This window comes from Budorcas taxicolor, chromosome 9 (genome assembly GCF_023091745.1).
Source record: "Budorcas taxicolor isolate Tak-1 chromosome 9, Takin1.1, whole genome shotgun sequence".
In the NCBI taxonomy this organism is placed as follows: Eukaryota; Metazoa; Chordata; class Mammalia; order Artiodactyla; family Bovidae; genus Budorcas; species Budorcas taxicolor.
Genome location: NC_068918.1, coordinates 17,965,128 through 17,982,607, shown reverse-complemented (window position 1 = coordinate 17,982,607; position 17,480 = coordinate 17,965,128). Strand labels below are relative to the sequence as shown.

At 42.5% G+C, this 17,480-nt stretch overlaps 1 protein-coding gene across 1 annotated transcript in view; it reads left to right on the top strand.

The window, feature by feature from the left end:
- NKAIN2 (sodium/potassium transporting ATPase interacting 2) overlaps positions 1-16,390 on the top strand; it is a 644,621-nt gene extending 628,231 nt beyond the window's left edge. Inside the window, exons 7-8 of the mRNA XM_052646092.1 lie at positions 15,677-15,758; positions 16,366-16,390. Coding sequence (XP_052502052.1) covers positions 15,677-15,758; positions 16,366-16,390 — 107 coding nt within the window. The remainder of the gene's footprint in view (positions 1-15,676; positions 15,759-16,365) is intronic.
- Positions 16,391-17,480: the final 1,090 nt, after the last annotated feature.

The window sequence follows — 17,480 nt, the reverse complement described above, 5'->3', positions numbered from 1 at the left end:
CAGATGAGAAGCTCCTGGCCAGAAAAGCTGGGACCTGCTCCAGAGGGTGCGCCCTGACGCTTGAACCTTATGTGACTGGGGCAACCATCATATCGTACTTTGCTACATTTGTTAGTGAAAAGGCAGTGGTATGTCTTAGGAGAAAATTCTTTCTCCAGGGGAGTGGTCGTCCCTCACTGAGCTGTCTTTGTGGTTGGGCTCTTCACTCTATCATGCGTTGCCAACCAGGCTGTTTTTCCTTAAAACCTCCAGTGTTTTCCATGCCTCTCTACTTGTTCTCTTGGACAATATTCTGTGAAATAAATAAAAGGTTCCGAGACTTCTGGTCTGTTGCCTTTTATGATACTTGTAACTCTTCTCTCCCTTAATCTTCAGCTTCTCTGCACCAGAGTCCGATGTCCACTTAGAATGACAGAACTAAGAAACGACCTGCTACGTTAGCGCTGTTAGATGGGACAATTAAAAGGAAAACACGCAGCTGTGGGAAATATCACCGATCCATAAGAGGGAAAAAAAAAAGGCCAACATGATTTCTAAATTTTTATTATGTGTTCTTATAAACCTTTGCCTTAATAGTTAAACTAGAACTAAAAATAAACATCAGTCCTCTGGAAAATGGATCCATTTTTCTAAGTGCATACTAAGTCGCTTCAGTCGTGTCTGACTCTTCGTGACCCCATGGACTGTGGCCCACCAGAATCCTCTGTCCATGGGATTCCGCAGGCAAGAATACTGGAGGGGTTGCCATTTCCTCCTCCAGGGGATCTTCCTGACCCAGGGGTCAAAACCTGTGTCTCTTTCCGTCTCTTGTTTTGACAGGAGGGTTCTTTACCACTAGCACCACCTGGGAAGGCGACATTTTTCTAAGTACTCACTATCTTTCCTAAAAGAGATTCAGTGTGTTTGCAAATGTTATTAAATATTCAAATCATCTGGGAAAATATGCAGAATGCCATTTTAAAATATCCTAAGGAGGCTTATTTTGAAAAAATATTTAAAAAATTAATTCTAGATTTTTAAACTTGTAGATACACACGTGCATGAACCTGCCAACCAAGCACAGATGCATAAAATCCTGTCCTGAATTCTCCAAAACAAACTGGCCTTGGGATAAAAGTCATAATCAATTTATGGAACCTTTCATTTGAAAAGCAAACCACAGGAAATTATTCACTTCTCTGAGGCTAATAATTTTCTGTTATTTTTGTTTGATTTTTCTTCTAAAGCTTGCTGGCCTACACTTCTGTGTATTGAACTCTGTTCTGCACACTTTGATCATTTTTCTAGTTTGACAGGATCACTGAGTTTGGATGCTATTCTTTGAGCACAAGGACACGTTCTCCCACCTCTGAGGGTGGGTGGAGGTGGCAAGAGAGGAGTACTCAGCCATTAAAAAAAAAAAAAATGGTGCTTTCTGTTTATAAAAGGATGTAAGTTACTGCAAAATGTAGAGAACCTACAGATGAAAGAAAAAGAAAGTTAGAATGCTTTCACAATTTCAAATTCTAGTTCTCAGTTAACATTTGGGTATATGTCTCCTTTCTTCCTATCTTTTTCTGTCTCTCTATCTGGTTGTCAGGGCCATTTTATACATTCTGCTTGGTAACCTCAGCTTTCTTTCTTATTATTTATAAATCACTCACCAAACATAACCCAAGGGGTAGGCAATTAGCAGTTCAAAAAAGGTGCGAAGTTCCTGAGTGCCAGGTTGACAGGTAGAGTTATGAGAATGATTTGCCTATGTTACTTCACAAATATCATACTCAGTCAAATGAAAGTATAATATATTATTGTTTTCTTTACAACATTTGTTTTGCAATTCTGAAGGTGACTGACTGAAGTAATCTTGTTTATATCTGCCAGCCTACCACAAAACCAAAATTCGTCTCTTCTCTCCCCGTCTCTGAACAGCATCACTCATTATTAGGGTCTGGAGCCCCAGACTTCGGATGCTGCTAATCTCTAGCTGGTGCTCTGCAGAGCCACAGAGGGCCAGAGTAGAAGGTGTCACTTTGCTCCTCTCCCAGCCTTCCAGAGCAGGAGCTCGGCATTTGTTAAAGTTTACAGCTCCCGATTTGGCTTCAGACTTCTTATGAACTGAGAACACTGCGGAGTTTGAAATGATGGAAAACTACCGCCTACTGCTCTATTTCAACACTTTAATTTTACAGGCCCATAAAGATTAAACAACTTGCCCAAGGTCACGGAGTGTTCCCGGTGAACTTCTGACATCACACAGGACATACTGACTCCCTCAAGGGAAGACAGTGTTCGGCGATGTCACTGGGGACCACACCTATCTTGACCACTGCTATAGCCTCTGCATCTAACCTATCCCTCAATAAGTATATGGGAAATAAATGAATCAACCAGTTAGCTCTCCACTAACATCTCCTGGACTATATGGAAACTCCAAACGAATGCGACACTTTGGTAGACCCCAGTTTATTCTAAGTAAGAGAATAATGAATAAATAAATAAATAAATAACGAATTTATAAGAAATAAATAATGAATTTATAAGAAATAAATGAATAAATAAAGCAGATTTCCTCATTTTCTACAAATGGAAGAAAGCTGGGGGGAGAAAGATATGCTGCCATAAGTAAAAACAAAAGCCAGACTAGATGATCAAAGCCTAAAACAAATACATACACGTGTGCCTCCCGTCAGTAACACGTGAGCTCCTGTCGGTGACAGCAGCCTTCCCTAATTGTGAGACAATTTTTACAGTTCCATCTCCCGAAATTAGTACTGGTCTTTTCAGCCAGCTGTTAAATTGCTCCCTCTTGTGGTCACGGAAGAGAAAACATGAGTGCTTCATTTTTAAATTTGGATATTCAGGTCCAACACCCAAGAAGAGCCAATTAAAGAATGCGCTAACCGTCAGACAGTTGCACTCATCCTCCAAGCTAGTGAGGTCATGCTTAAAATCTCCCATGCTAGGCTTTAGTGTTTCACAAACCAAGAACTTCCAGACTGGGTCTCAAAATCCAAACCTGGTTTAAAGCTGGGTTTGAAAAAGGCAGAGGAACCAGAGATCAAATTGCCAACATTCGCTGGATCACAGAGAAAGCAAGGGAATTCCAGATAAGTATCTACCTCTGGTTCATCAACTACGCTAAAGCCTTTGACTTTGTGGATCACGACAAACTGTGGAGAGCTCTTAAAGAGATGAGAATACCAGACCACCTTAGCTGTCTCCTGAGAAACCTGTATGTGAGTCAAGAAGCAACAGTTAGCATCTAGTATGGAACAACTGATTGTTCAGGACTGAGAAAGGAGCACAACAGGACTGTCTGCCGCCACCATGCTTTATCTAACCTATATGCTGATGATACACCTATCATCAGAAATGACGGGCTGGATGACCTGCAAGCTGGAATCAAAAGACAGGTGGGAGAAACATCAACAACCTCAGATATGCAGACGATACCTCTCTAATGGCAGAAAGCGAATGGGAACTGAAGGCCTCTTGATGAGGGTGAAGGAGGAGAGTTCATGAGGCAGCTTAAAACTAAATACTTTAAAAAACTAAGATCATGGCACCTAGACCCATTACTCCACGACAAATAGGGGAAAAGGTGGAAGCAGTGACAGATTTTCTCTTCTTCGTCTCTAAAGTCACTGCAGATGGAGACTGCACAATGAAATCAGAAGACAATTGCTTCTCAGCAGGAAAGCTATGACAAACCTAGACCCCAGGTTGAAAAGTAGAGACATTACTCTGCTGACAAAGGTCCATACAGTCGAGAATATATAGTCTTCCCAGTGGTCATGTATGGTTGTGAGAGCTGGACTGTAAACAGAATGTCAAAGAGCGCTAAAGAACTGATGCCTTCAAACTGGAGGTGGTGCTGGAGAAAACTCCTGAGAGTCCCTTGGGCAGCAAGGAGATCAAACCAGTCAATCTTAAGCAAAATCAACCCCGAATACTCACTGGAAAGACTAAAGCTGAAGGTGAAGCTGCAGTATTTTGGTCCCCTAAGGCTAACAGCTAACTCACTGGAAAAGTCCCTGATGCTGGGAAAGATTAGAGAAGAGGGCTTCAGAGGATGAGATGGCTGGATGGCATCACCGATGCAATGTACATGAACTTGGGCAAACTTCGGGAGACAGTGAGGGACAGCGAGGCCTGGTGTGCTTTAGTCCATGGGGCCACAAAGAGTCGGACATGACTGGGCGACTGAACAATCAACATTCAGGGCCAAGTTGAGTCTTCTTGAACAGTTACTTCTCATTTTCTCCCTCTTCTCCTAGCGGCTATTCCGTTATACTTCATAGCTTTTTATACACAAACATACACACACATACATGCACACTAGGACCATCCTTAAATAAATCTAATGTTCCCAAGGGAATCCCAGGTGGTAAAGAATCTGCCTGCCAATGCAGGAGACGCAGGAAACACCAGTCGGATCCCTGGGTCAGAAGATCCCCTGGAGAAGGAAATGGCAAACCACTCCAGTATCCAGTATTCTTGCCCGGGAAATTCCATGGACAGAGAAGCCTGGCAGGCTACGTTCTATAGGGTCGCAGGGAGTCAGACACAGACACAACTGAGTGACTGAGCATGCATACCATGTTCCCAAGTCAAAAATATGGGGGAAGAAATTGATCCGTTCTCTACCCTTTGTTGATTCGAAGCATTCAGGCCCATGTTTCTAAACAGTCAATGCTGAGGTTAACAATATTCAGAGCAGCAGAGGAGGCCCTTTAACTGGGGTGTTTAAAGGAGGTATGTAATGCAGAAAACCAACATAACGCAGTCAATAAATAACATCCAAGTTGTTTTAATCCGCCTCAATGGAAGAGAAAGCCAGCGCTTGTGAAAGGCAGGAGAAGTAGTGGTATTTACAGAAAGGATTAAAAGAAACATCTCCCACTGTGATTATTTTGCCTCTTCCCATCCTCTAACACGTGTTCTGTACCTGTTTCCTCACCATCTCTCTCTTTACTCACATTGATAATGACTTAAGAAGGAAAGCAGCTAAGTGGCAGAAAGATAGGATGCTTTCAGCGCCAACATACACACTCACAAATAAAGTAGATGGGATCCTTTAGCCCCGTCTTGAAAGAACAAACGAGAGCAAGACAAAGAGCTGGCACAGGAAACAGGCGTCTGAGAGCCCTCCAACGCTGAGACGCGCTGAGAAAGAGGACGGTACACTCAAAGTCGGGCTTTTGATAGAGGATGCTGGCAGTTGCCAAATTCATTACGACCAGTTTTGCTTTAGCGGTAGCAACGGCATCTAACAGGAACAGAAAGCCAGGCATGGCTATCTCCTTCTTAACAGCAGGGGGACTGAAAGCACTGCCTCTCTGAAGACAGGACGGCCACCAGGTACACGGAGCGAAAACATCGGAGCCGAGCTGCCTTACGCAGAGCAGTTAAGAGTGCATTGCAAAGAAGCAGCGCAGGGCAAACCCTCCATCCTGCGCGACCTTTAAACGAGGCTGCTCCAGCGGCAGAGAGCCAGGCAGGCCTCCACGGGGGTGGGTTGGCATTGTGCGGCAGGGAGTGAAGGAGAAACAAACTTAAAACTCACAGGAGGTGAGGTTTGTTTAAATAATAGAAAGTAATTAGGCTGAAGACAAAAATCAGTGATGGCATTTTATAATTACAATTAATTTAAAGGTTAATTTCCTTTGGCGCTAAAATCTTTATTTAAAACATTTACCAGGAAAGGATATGAGGATGTTACTATCAAGAGGCATAGAGTGCTTCTGGGAATCCATGCCTATTATCACTGGAAAATTAGGTTAGGCCCAAAGTGGGAATTTCAATTCATTTCTGTGTATAATAGATGGCGGTCTGGCCTCAGAGTCAGCAGGGCTGCCTCAGGGCAGAGTGAGATTTGCATTTTTTGTTTGTTTGTTTGCTTGTTTAGGGGATTAATTGCAAATGTTTCCTACAAAGAATCCTGGTTTATACATGAACAATCCTGACACAAAAAGAAAATTGGATATGGATTGCTGCCTTTGTAACTAATGGAGTTGATGCGAAAGGAATTCCCAAGAGCACAGAGGCAAAGGGATGCTCACAGTCAGGCATCCACATACATTCATCACGGAAATAAACTGAATGAGGACGGCAGTATTTCTGTGGGCTCCAAGCCCGTCCACCCTACTTTTCTCTCCCGGCTCCCACTCTTTGTCATCACTCTGTTCCCCAGTTGGGAACAGTCACGTCTTGAGTCTCAGGTTCCAACAGACCTATTCTTCAGTTCATCTCCCTAGAAACGTGCTCAGTAAAACTGACGCACAACAGCAGCAACAGCCAGAGGGGGAACAACTCCTTCACACGAATTTCTCCCACTTATTATGTCTTCACAGGTTGGTTCATTTTAAATGCTCCACTGCTATTATCAGTATGTAAAACAATCCCACAAATATGGAATCGTGCAGAGCATAGAGCACTGAACAATATTCGCCATCACCTGCTTTAGTCCCTTGATTTTACAGCTGAGGAAAGGAACACTGACTTGCTCCAAGTTAATCATTTAGAGGCGGTGCTGGGAGCCGAACTTGCCTCCCAGGTCAAGGTATACTTTACACATCACTTCACCGTGAAACTCGACACAGGTTCTTCTGACACCTTTGTCAAGTAGCCACTCCACATGGAAGGCTGTGTGCTACTCACTAGGGATGAAGCAGACACTGTCTTTGCCCCCCTGATGCCTACAACCCAGCACACAATTCACACGAGGATATAGACCAAAGTGTGATGAGTGTTCAGATAAGGAGAGTGGGGATGGGAGGACTTACCCCCAGTGGTGCCTCATGCAGTTAAGAGGACTAGGAAATTCTTCCCTGAAGAAATGACATCCCCACTGAAACCTAAAGGATAAATCAGAGGGATGTGCAGAATTTAACAAAAATAGATGCGCCTTTTCTTAAAAGGATAGCTTTTCCACCCATATTGACCAAATGGACCCCATAATTCACACAGGAATCATCTTACATGTTTTTAATGAACCCCACATGGAAAACCTAGTTTCACCTATCCCAAATAGCTAAGAAAACACTAGTGACCACTGGGCATCCTCATGCCTGAAATGCTCTCATTGTCCTATAAAGATGATCACTTTAGGTTTAGTTGTCCTTTCTGGAGGCTGAAAAATAATGCAAAAATTGTGCAACCAAAAAGTACAAGGGGAGAAACAGTTTTCTCCCGGGGATTTTAGCATCCATGCTTTATTTTTCATTTTCCTAAATATGGATACATCGATGTCCGACACCCTAATTAAAACCTGCATTTAAGTGGGCTGTGCCTTCTAAATATATCCCAGATGTCAGCTGTGAAGACACAGCCAATCATGTCTAACTAGCCTGCCTAGAGCCTATAATAACTGTTCTCTCCAATTTCGACTGAGAGACACGTCACATATAATTGAAAGCCATTCTCTAGGGGAAGAACAAAACAGAGACTGGTGTTATCTAATCCACCCAAATGCCATGGCACAAAGTGATGCCAGGAAGCTTGAAAATAAAGGTCATTTGATCACACTCTGCACGTGATTCCACATCTATTCAAAGTATTAAACCTATCTGAATACAGAGTTTTCCGACTCGCGCTGTACAATTTCTTGACCATCTCACTTCTTAACCGCATGTGTCACCACTCACTTTGCCGCCCCCCATAGTTCCCTTCACCAAGGAGAGATGTGGATCACCTGCACTACGGAGGAAAAAGGCATCTCTAAAACCACCAGTTCTAGCACTCTCTGCCTGACTGTAAACTCCTATTTTTACTCCTTTTGTTCTCCTGCCTCCCTCCTGGAGGACTGTGTCTTCATCTTTACTCAGGAGCTTCCCTCCACTGGAAGTTTTATCTTTCTACTCATCATCTCTCTCCCGGATGCATAAGAACAGTGATGCTCTTACAGGCACCCTTGGTCTTCGTTCCCTGCATTCTCCTCCATCAGGCTTGGATTTCCAATATCCCTGCCTGACGCAGCTCAGATGCAGCGTCTCTACTTGTAATCCAGGGCTGCTGCACAACAGCCGGAGAGAGCCCCGAAGCCCACCTGGGTGCTCCCTCTTCTCAACACAGCTTTCCCTCCTCTCCCACTGACGGTGTGACACAGTGGCCACGGGACCTGCTGCAAAGCCTTCCAAGCACCTTACGCCTAGTACCCAAACCTGAGAAAAACCAAAGCTACCAGACATAACGCGTCCCATTTCCCCCTTAGAACCTCGAGGGTTCTCCATACCAGCAATTATCCTTCTGTCTTCTAGAAAAGTGAAAGCATTAGTCACTCAGTTGTGTCCGACTCTTTGTGGTCCTACAGACTCTGGCCCGCCAGGCTCCTCTGTCCGTGGGATTTTCCAGGCAAGAATGCTGGAGTGGGTTGCCATTTCCTTCTCCAGGGCATCTTCCCGACCCAGGGATCAAACCCAGGTCTCCCGCATTGCAGGGAGATTCTTAACCATCTGAGCCACATATTCTCGAAACCCCGCCTAAATCTGAGAGGAATGGTTTAGCTTTTCTTCTTCCACCTAGCCTTGGCCTCATTCCCTCAGCCCAACCCAGGAGACAAGCTCTTGGTGTCTTCACCTTCACTCACTCCACTCGAAATTTCTTTTGACACTCATGGGTCAAAGCCTCACAGACCACAAACCAAATCAGGTCCAGCCTCTCTCCATCCTTTAGGATAAGATACGAAGTGATTTCCAAAAATATTTGAAAAGCGGAAACTCAGTTCTAGGTAGTTTTGTTTTTTTTTAATATATACAATATCTTTCCTTTTTATCTACAATATGTCACATGGCTTACTCCTATCACTTGCCAGACTATAGTTAACCAACCAAGTGGGCGCTTGCCAGACTATAGTTAACCAACCAAGTGGGCATGAGAAGGGTTTCCATAAACCTACCTCAGCTTCTGCTGATGACTTCCACACTTTCATTATTCCACACTAACTTCAAGTAAATTCTAACACAAAGTTCTCTTTTCTGACCCTTACTTATCTCCATCTACTTTCCTGGCCTGAAAAATTCTCATCCTCTCAGTAAAGAAACTAAACGTGTAAAGCATACTTCAAATCATTCTTTTTGTACAAATCCCTTGCTAAGAGAGATGAAACCCCACATTCACCTGCAGTGTATCCATAAAACACGTGCATCCAGTCACACACGTACATAACCCTGTGCAGTTGGGACTGTTTTATCTCCACTTCACAGAGGAAGAAGAAAGTCAGGCTCAGAGCAGTTGTGACCTGCTTGTGGGTACAATGCTAGTAAGAAGGGAAGGCACGGCTGAGCCCCGTTCTTCTGACTCCCAAGCCCTCAGTCTTCCCACTACTTCACACTCTCCCTGCGATGCAGCCAGTGGTGGCATTACACTATCAGAAGATGATTCAACAGCAAGACCCTTGTCTCAGCAGAAAACCAACATGTGTTTCTTCAAATCTCACCTAAGGTACTGGCCACACTGGGAATCAGCCAAAATAGGCAACAGTGAAAAGACCAAACAGTTTATCAAGTGGAAATGTGTATAGCATTTTCATTACCTTTTTAAAACCAACAGCTTAAAGTAGTTACTCAAATGATCTCTAAAGAAATATTTCCTTCGCAGTTTTTAGTATACTTAAATGTGTCTACCGAGTTAAAATCCTGAAGATCTGACTGCGATACAACTAAGAGAGAAACAGAGAAAACACAACCCTAAGATCCTGAGAAAAGGTTACTTTCTGAACAAGGTTAGGAAGTGAAGCATCTGCTGTGATTTAGCTAAGAAGTCTCATTCCATTCAATGCATGTTTCGCCTGCTGGAAGCTCTCTGTAGTATCACACTTTAGTGACTTTCCGGGCAACGGTGGAGTAAAACAGCCCTACCTACAAAGAATGTGTTTTCCTAATCAGAAAAAATAAACCGTCCACTCAGAGATGTAAGTCCAGACTGAGTACATCAAGCTCACAGAAGCAGCTGAATTGCTGCCTCCAAGTAAGTCTGCGTGGGAGCAACAAGGGGTTTTTTGGACTTCGACTTTTATGCTCTGAAATTCCTTTTGTGCCACTGGAGATAAGTACCCTTGGAATCCTTACCTGCAGAGATAATGGATTTACACTCTATTTTCATAGGCCCACGGAAATTCTTCAACATCTTTCAGTGAGTGCTTCCAAATATTTGGGCTTGGCTTTCTGTGAGCTGCCTTTTAAAATTTCCCCCCATGATATTTTCCAGCTCTATCTCCAAAAGAGTGTGTTGACTAGTAGCTTTTGTCATTAATAACCAAGGTACAATTTTATATTACAATACCTCCCTGCCAACATGTATTTTTAAAAAGCAGCTTTAAGTTTGCTGAACTCACTGTTCATGATTAAAAGGTTTAAATAAAAGGGAAGCTCACAACAGGGGACCTATTTGATTGAAGAATATTCCTTCAAAGAGCATTTTTCTCTTACTTGGTAATTTCTAAATTCCACTATTATTACTGTTATCAAATCATAGTTATTAAACTGATATGGCACTTTACTAATTTAAAATAACTCGGCATCCCTGTGCCTCCACGGGTCAGTAGATTAAAAGCATACCCATACTGCAGATAGGAAAACTAAGGCAAAGAAAAAACCAACTGCAAAGAAAATAACATTCATGAGTTGTTTCAAGAGAACCAAAACCAAACTGCTCCAAAGAGGCAAAGATCAAACAAGTACAAATTTTCTTTTATTTTGTCACCTTCTACCTAGTCATGTACCTCTACTTAGAATGCTATGAACTTGCCAGAAAGAAACCAATATTTTCTCTACCAGTTATCAACATTTTTGCAACATGTGATAGCAACCATCAATGGACGATCCCTCTCACCCTAGTTATGTTGATGCTAAAGCAAGTCCTAGCTTTCTTCCTTCCATTCATATCCACCAAAGAAACTAGAATGGTGCCTTCTTTCCATTGATATCCAAAAGATTTCTTTTGTCTCGCAGGATCCAAGCAAGTACTGACATTCTAGATCTTCTATAAAAGGTCTTCTCTTAATTATCATTCAAGGCCTTCTGAAGAAAGGGTAAATGCACTTAAATTTCACTTAGAAATTTTCCCAGCATCTTCCATACTTAAATCACCTGCCTTTTTTCAAAACAGCCTAAAGAGTTTATTCAGTAAATATGGTTTCCATGAGCCAGACATTGTTCTGGGTTCTGGGGCCACCGTAGTGAACAGTAAATCTCATGCAGCTTATGTTACCGTGCTGAGATCAACAACAAATAAGGTAGATTCATAATATGTCAGGTGGAGATAGGTTTCAATGAAACACAATAAAGCTGAATGAATAAAAAGAAAATTCACCTCTCCAGTCCCAGCAAGTCTCCAATTTGTCTCCCACCAATTACAATTATAATTCCTGTTTCCCAAATGTTTTCTAGTCCTTGCTGCTCATATATGCCATGTATATACCACATTTTCTAATGAAGCCAAACACAAGCTCCCTTCTCTCAATTCTTTTGTTTCTGTTAAAGGCAGCAACACCTCCTAGACAACAAATTTTGAGCTCTAAGCCAAACATCTAGTTGCCATTATTTGCTCACCAAGTCATGTCTGACTCGTTTGCAACCCCATGGACTGTAGCCCAGCAGGCTCTTCTGACCATGAAATTCTCCAGGCCAGAATACTGGAGTGGGTAGCCTTTCTCTTCTCCAGGGGATCTTCCCAACCCAGGTCTCCTGCATCACAGGCAGATTCTTTATCATCTGAGCCACCAGGGAAGCCCTGTATTCCTATAGTTGTTCCAAATTAAACACTTCCTTTCTCCCACACTGCAAAGTTTAGAAGAATTATAAAGAAAATCTTGAATTCTTAAGGGTTTTTAGTTTTCTTCTTCCACACCTCATGTCTCACCCAGGGCTCTACACCCCTCATTTTATCCTCCCACTAATAAAATGCGTTGTAATTCTTGTGTAAGAGAAGTTCAGTGATTTGTCTAAGGTCACACAGCCAGCAACTGGTCAAAACAGTGTTTGAATCCCGATGCTTCTAACATCAGACCTCTGGTCTTTTCATCGCACTCTAGGTCTCCGGATCATGGTTTCAGCTGCCTGCCGTCATCTGCAGTCTGAAAAGAATAAGCGATTCCTAAGTTTTAAATCCTGAGCCATTCTGAGTACTGTGATGAAATTTCACACCATCCTGCTCGGTCCCGCCAGTAACATAAATCATCACTTTCTCCAGCATATTCATGCTGTGCGTGCTACCTACCCATTAGTAGCATCCATTAGTACAGGGAGGGGAAAAAGCGAAGTATTGTGTAGATACAGGGTTCAGCACTGTTCATGGTTCAGGAACCCATTAAGGACCTTGAACTGTATTCTGTGGATAAGGAAGGACTGTTGTACTACTCCACTTCTGACCAGAAGAGAAATTCTGCCTCAGTAAAAGGGTTTTAATGATAAAAAAAAAAAGAGAGAGAGAGAGAGAGAGATTAAATCATAAGAGGATACAGAGGCACCTTCAAAGCATATGACTAACTGAAAGAAACCAATCAGAAAAGGCTATAAACCATAGGAGTCCAGGTATGTGACATTCTAGAAAAAGCAGGCTGACTCAACAGCTTGGAGCTGGGATCATTTGAAGGTACCTGTCTGGGTGTTGATGCTGATTGTCAGCTGGGACCTCAGCCACCCTGTTGGCCAAAATCATATCCAAGGGTCCTTTGTTGATCTCTTCACGTGGGCTAGTTTGGCCTTCCCAGTTTGGGCATGACGGTTGTATTCCTGAAGAGCAAAGGGAAGTGCGTGACATTTACTGGAGACAGTAAAAAGATCAATGGTTGCTAGAGTTTAAGGGAGAGGGTGGGATTAAAGGGCTTCCCTGGTGGCTCAGAGGGTAAAGAATCTGCAGGTCTCTGCAGTGTGGGAGACCTGGGTTTGACCCCTGAGTCGGGAAGATCCCCTGGAGAAAGAAATGGCAACCCATTCCAGTATTCTTGCCTGGAGAATCCCATGGACAGAACAGTCTAACTGGCTACGGTCCACAGGATTGCCAACAGTCACACACGACTGAAGCGACGCAGCAGGCGTGCAATGCCGGGATTAAAAAGGTAGAACAAGGGAATTCCCTGGTGGTCCAGTGGTTGGGACTCTGTGCTGTCACTGTCAAGGGCCTTCCTGGTTCAATCCCTGGTCAAGGAACTAAGATCCTACAGGCAGCATGGCCAAAAACAAACAAAAAAGAAACCCTAAAAAGGCAGAACACAGATTTTTAGGGCAGTGAAACCATTCTGTATGATACCAAAATTGTGGATACATGTCATTACAAGTCTGTTGAAACCTACAGAATTTAAAAGCAAAGTGAACCCCAATGCAAACTCTGGACTTTGAGTGCTAAGGATGTGTCAAGGTAGGTTCTTCAGTTGTAACAAGTGCACCACGCTGGTGTGGGATGCTGACAGGAGGGGAGGTCGTGCACATACTGGGGGTGGGATAGGGCACAACTCTCAGTACTTCTCAATTTTGCTGTGGACCTAAAACTGCTCTAAAAAAATGAAATGCTTTTTAAAAATAAAAAGATTTCCCCACTAAACAGACATCATGGATTTTATGTCCCTTGTTCCAATTTCTACCTGTAACACTTTGAGATATTAAAAAGAGAATAAAAACTAGCCAAACTTCAACCACCAGAATAAGACATTAGAAAAAAGTAAAGATATCCTCACACATCTTAATTCAGTCTCTAGGTTCCTCTCTTTCCCCTTCCTGTCATCTATCTTGTCAGCTTTTTTTGTCGTCTTGCCTCTTTGGGCCCCACCACAGGACCTCCACGACCAGGAATGAAAAAGAAAACACAAAGGAAAAGTTTCCCACAGCACTCTTAGCAGGAATGTTTGCGTCACAGCTACCGCTGCTTGCAAAATGCAGTGGTATAAAACAGCCGCGATTACACTCGTGGGCTGCGGGCTAAGAGTCCAGACAAGGCACTGCGAGGACAGCTGGTCTGCAACCCCCAGCGTCAGAGGCCTCAGCTGGGGACACTCCAGCGCTGGGCTGACTCAGCAGCTTGCAGCTGGGATCATTTGGAGGCACGTGTCTGGGTGTTGACGCTGACTGTCAGCTGGGACCTCAGCCACCCTGTTAGCCAAAATCATATCCAAGGGTTCTTTGTTGATCTCTCCATGTGTTGCCCTTCCCAGTTTGGGCATGACGGCTGTGTTCCTGAAGAGAATCCCTGAAGAGCAAAGGGAAGGAAGTGCATGACATTTTTTTGATCTAGCCTTAGAAGTCACAGAGTGTCACCTTTACCACGCTCCGTGGGTCCAAGTAGCCACAAAGTTCCTCCCAGGTTCAACAGGAAAGGATAAAGACCCAAACCACAGGACAGGTGGAGTGTCAAGATCACACTGTAAGCAGACACGGGATTCAGGAGATCTTGCTGCAGCCATTCTGGATAATATAATCTACCGTAGTAACTCTTGTTGTATCTCACTGTACCTCCAACATCTAGGTGTGTATGGCATTTGAATGTGGCGGTTTTTTTTTTGCTTATAAATATGTTTAATGCTTTTATAATGCAGCAAAATTCACATAATATAAAACATACTATTGTCACCATATTTAACTCTACAATTCAGTGGAACTAAGTGCATGCACAATGCTGTGCAACTCTCGTGATCATCCATCTCCCGACTTTTTCACCTTTCTAAAATGAACCTCTGTCGCCATTAAGCACGAACTCCCCATCCATCCCCCGCCCCACCCCACCCCACCCCACCCCGCCATCCCTGGCATCTATCAACGTACTTTCTGACTCTCTGAACTTGACTGTTCTAGGTGTAATATAATATGTATAATACTATACATATTTTATAATGCTCTTGTATAATATGTCTGCACCAAACGTATATCGGATGCATCTGAATCCTTGGTTAGAATTTCTTCCATATCTTTATTCCTGACTGTCTTTTTGAGATTGCTGCTAAGTCATGTCAGTTGTGTCCGACTCTCTGCGACGCCATAGACAGCAACCCACCAGGCTCCCCCGTCCGTGGGATTCACCAGGCAAGAACACTAGAGTGGGTTGCCATTTCCTTCTCCAATGCATGAAAGTGAAAAGTGAAAGTGAGTCGCTCAGTCGTGTCTGTCTGACCCTCAGTGACCCCATGGACCGCAGCCCACCAGGCTCCTCTGTCCATGAGATTTTCTATAAAGACCACTGGAGTGGGGTGCCATCACCTTCTATTTGAGATTATGAACCACATAATGGCAGGGACACCTGTGCTGAGCTAATTTACATCACCTTCATCACAGTACCTTGAACCTGACAATGAGGATATAACATTATTACTAATAATAATTGCTGATAGATACATGCACTTGAGCTATCGTCGATTTTTTTACATTTGCAAGGTGTTACAGAAAATCTCCACACTAACCACAAAGACATATGGCATCTTAATTGTGCAAGTGAATTTTATTGCTCCAATTAAGTCTTGGTTGCTTCAAAGGAGTATATAATTTCTTCTCCCAAGTTAATAGATTCGTGTAAAGCAATAATTGAATCTCACAGTTGGGGGTGGGGGAATCACTGCCTTGAAGGAACTATCTTTTTATCTCCACAATTAGCTACTTCTGGTCTAATAGATTATTAAAAAGGTTTATATTAGTAATCTGTATAAGACCTTGAACATGAGTATGCATCTCTTCTGAAAAGTTGACTAATTATAGCAATTGTCCCTTTCTAGTTGATTTCATAGGTGGCTTTGATTCTTACGGCTATCAGGGGCCTCAGAAGACGTCTCATTTACAGCTGCAGCCCATGTACATGTGAGTGCTTTACTTTGCAGTATTCTTCTGGGATACTAAAAGGTGATTAAGCAAATGTTTTTGTCACACACAAGAGATGGCATGTGGCTTTCCTTCAGTCATGACTTACCTCCAATACTTTCTCCTCTATTAACATTGTTTTGACTGAGATAACTCTAATAACATTTTGTTCATAATTTTTACAAAACTTATCAGGAAAGCCATCTCTAAAGTTACCTTTAAAAGTATTCTTACATGTGTAGCAACTACATAGCTAAAAATTCAATATATAATTTCTTTGAATTGCCCAAAAGTTGTATATTTTGATGATGATATAACATTGTAGGTAGTTGTACGTAACAATATATAAGCTGTATGTCCTGATTTTCCCAGTACAGTCACAGTTTACATGCGTTGTCCTGGTATACTTATTACCAGCACTCCCTATGAGACTTATAAGTGTTCTCTTTTGGATGATAAATGAAGTAATAATGCTCTTTAACATTTTTCTGGTGTGAAAAGTGAAAATGAAACCAGAGTATTAAGACTTAAACTTATCAGATCCTTTACTCTAGCACTCAAGAGAGCAGACATACAATCGGAGCCTGATTTTTATATCTGTGTTTAGGCAAATTCCCTTGGATAACAACTGATAACAAATTCTATATATCAGCATCAGGTGATATGCTGAATTGCAAGCGAAGATCAAAATAGAAAGTAAGATTCCAATTCATTTCGAAATGTGAGCTTCTCTCTTTGAAGAGTCGTGTTTGTTGTCCTTGTCCTCCACCATCCAGTCATTTTGCCTTCTAATATTGTTAGTGTGCAGGATGCTAACACACTTGGGGGAGCATTTCTCCTCCGGAGAGATTAAGGTAATCCTTATACATACCCTTTTCAGCTTCTTTTCACAAAGGGCATGATCTGTGCACCATGCTGCATTTTGTGTGTGTCTCTTGTAGTTCCCCAAAAGCATTCAGAACACCACTCATAAAACAGACTTCATCAAGTTCAGAAGGCAGTCAATACTACATGGCATCCCTTCTGTAAACAGGATCTCACACAACCCCTCTTTTACATCCCCAAAACCACTGCCCAATTCAGCTATTCATTAACTGAAGTTTTACAGTCTCTTTATTTTATAACCCCTACTCCCATTCTTCTATGTAACTATCAATTTAATCTTCTTAAAGTATCACTCCAATTGTTAGACCTTTGCCCAGAAACTATCAAAAACCTCCGTATTGCCTACTAAACAAAAAGTCCAAAATCCATATCAGAACTTGCCGCTCTACTATGGCCCAGCCCCAAAATTTTATGGAAATATTATCTCTGTTCTTCAACTTAAAAACCTCTGAGTCTCAACTGGATGCAGATAATGCTGAGAGACACCAGGAAAATGCAACGATTTCACATTTTACGATGGTTAAGAACTGCTTCCTGACCTTACCTTCTCTGATGTCTCACACATACTCTGATGTTTCCCCTTATCTACTTCTAACAGCCCAACTAAAACTCTCGCCATCCACAAACACGATGTGGATTTTTTCAGCTGTCGATGCTATTCTCTTGACACCAAATGTCTTTTCCCAAATTCTACTTTTCAAATCCCACTCTCCTTCAAATTGTATCTTAAAATATACTTCCTTTATGAAACGTCTCTAAATCTTTTTCCTTTGATATTTCTTTTTGCTTCTTCCCCATAACATAGTTGTATTTCTATTTATACCATAAGGTTCCCAG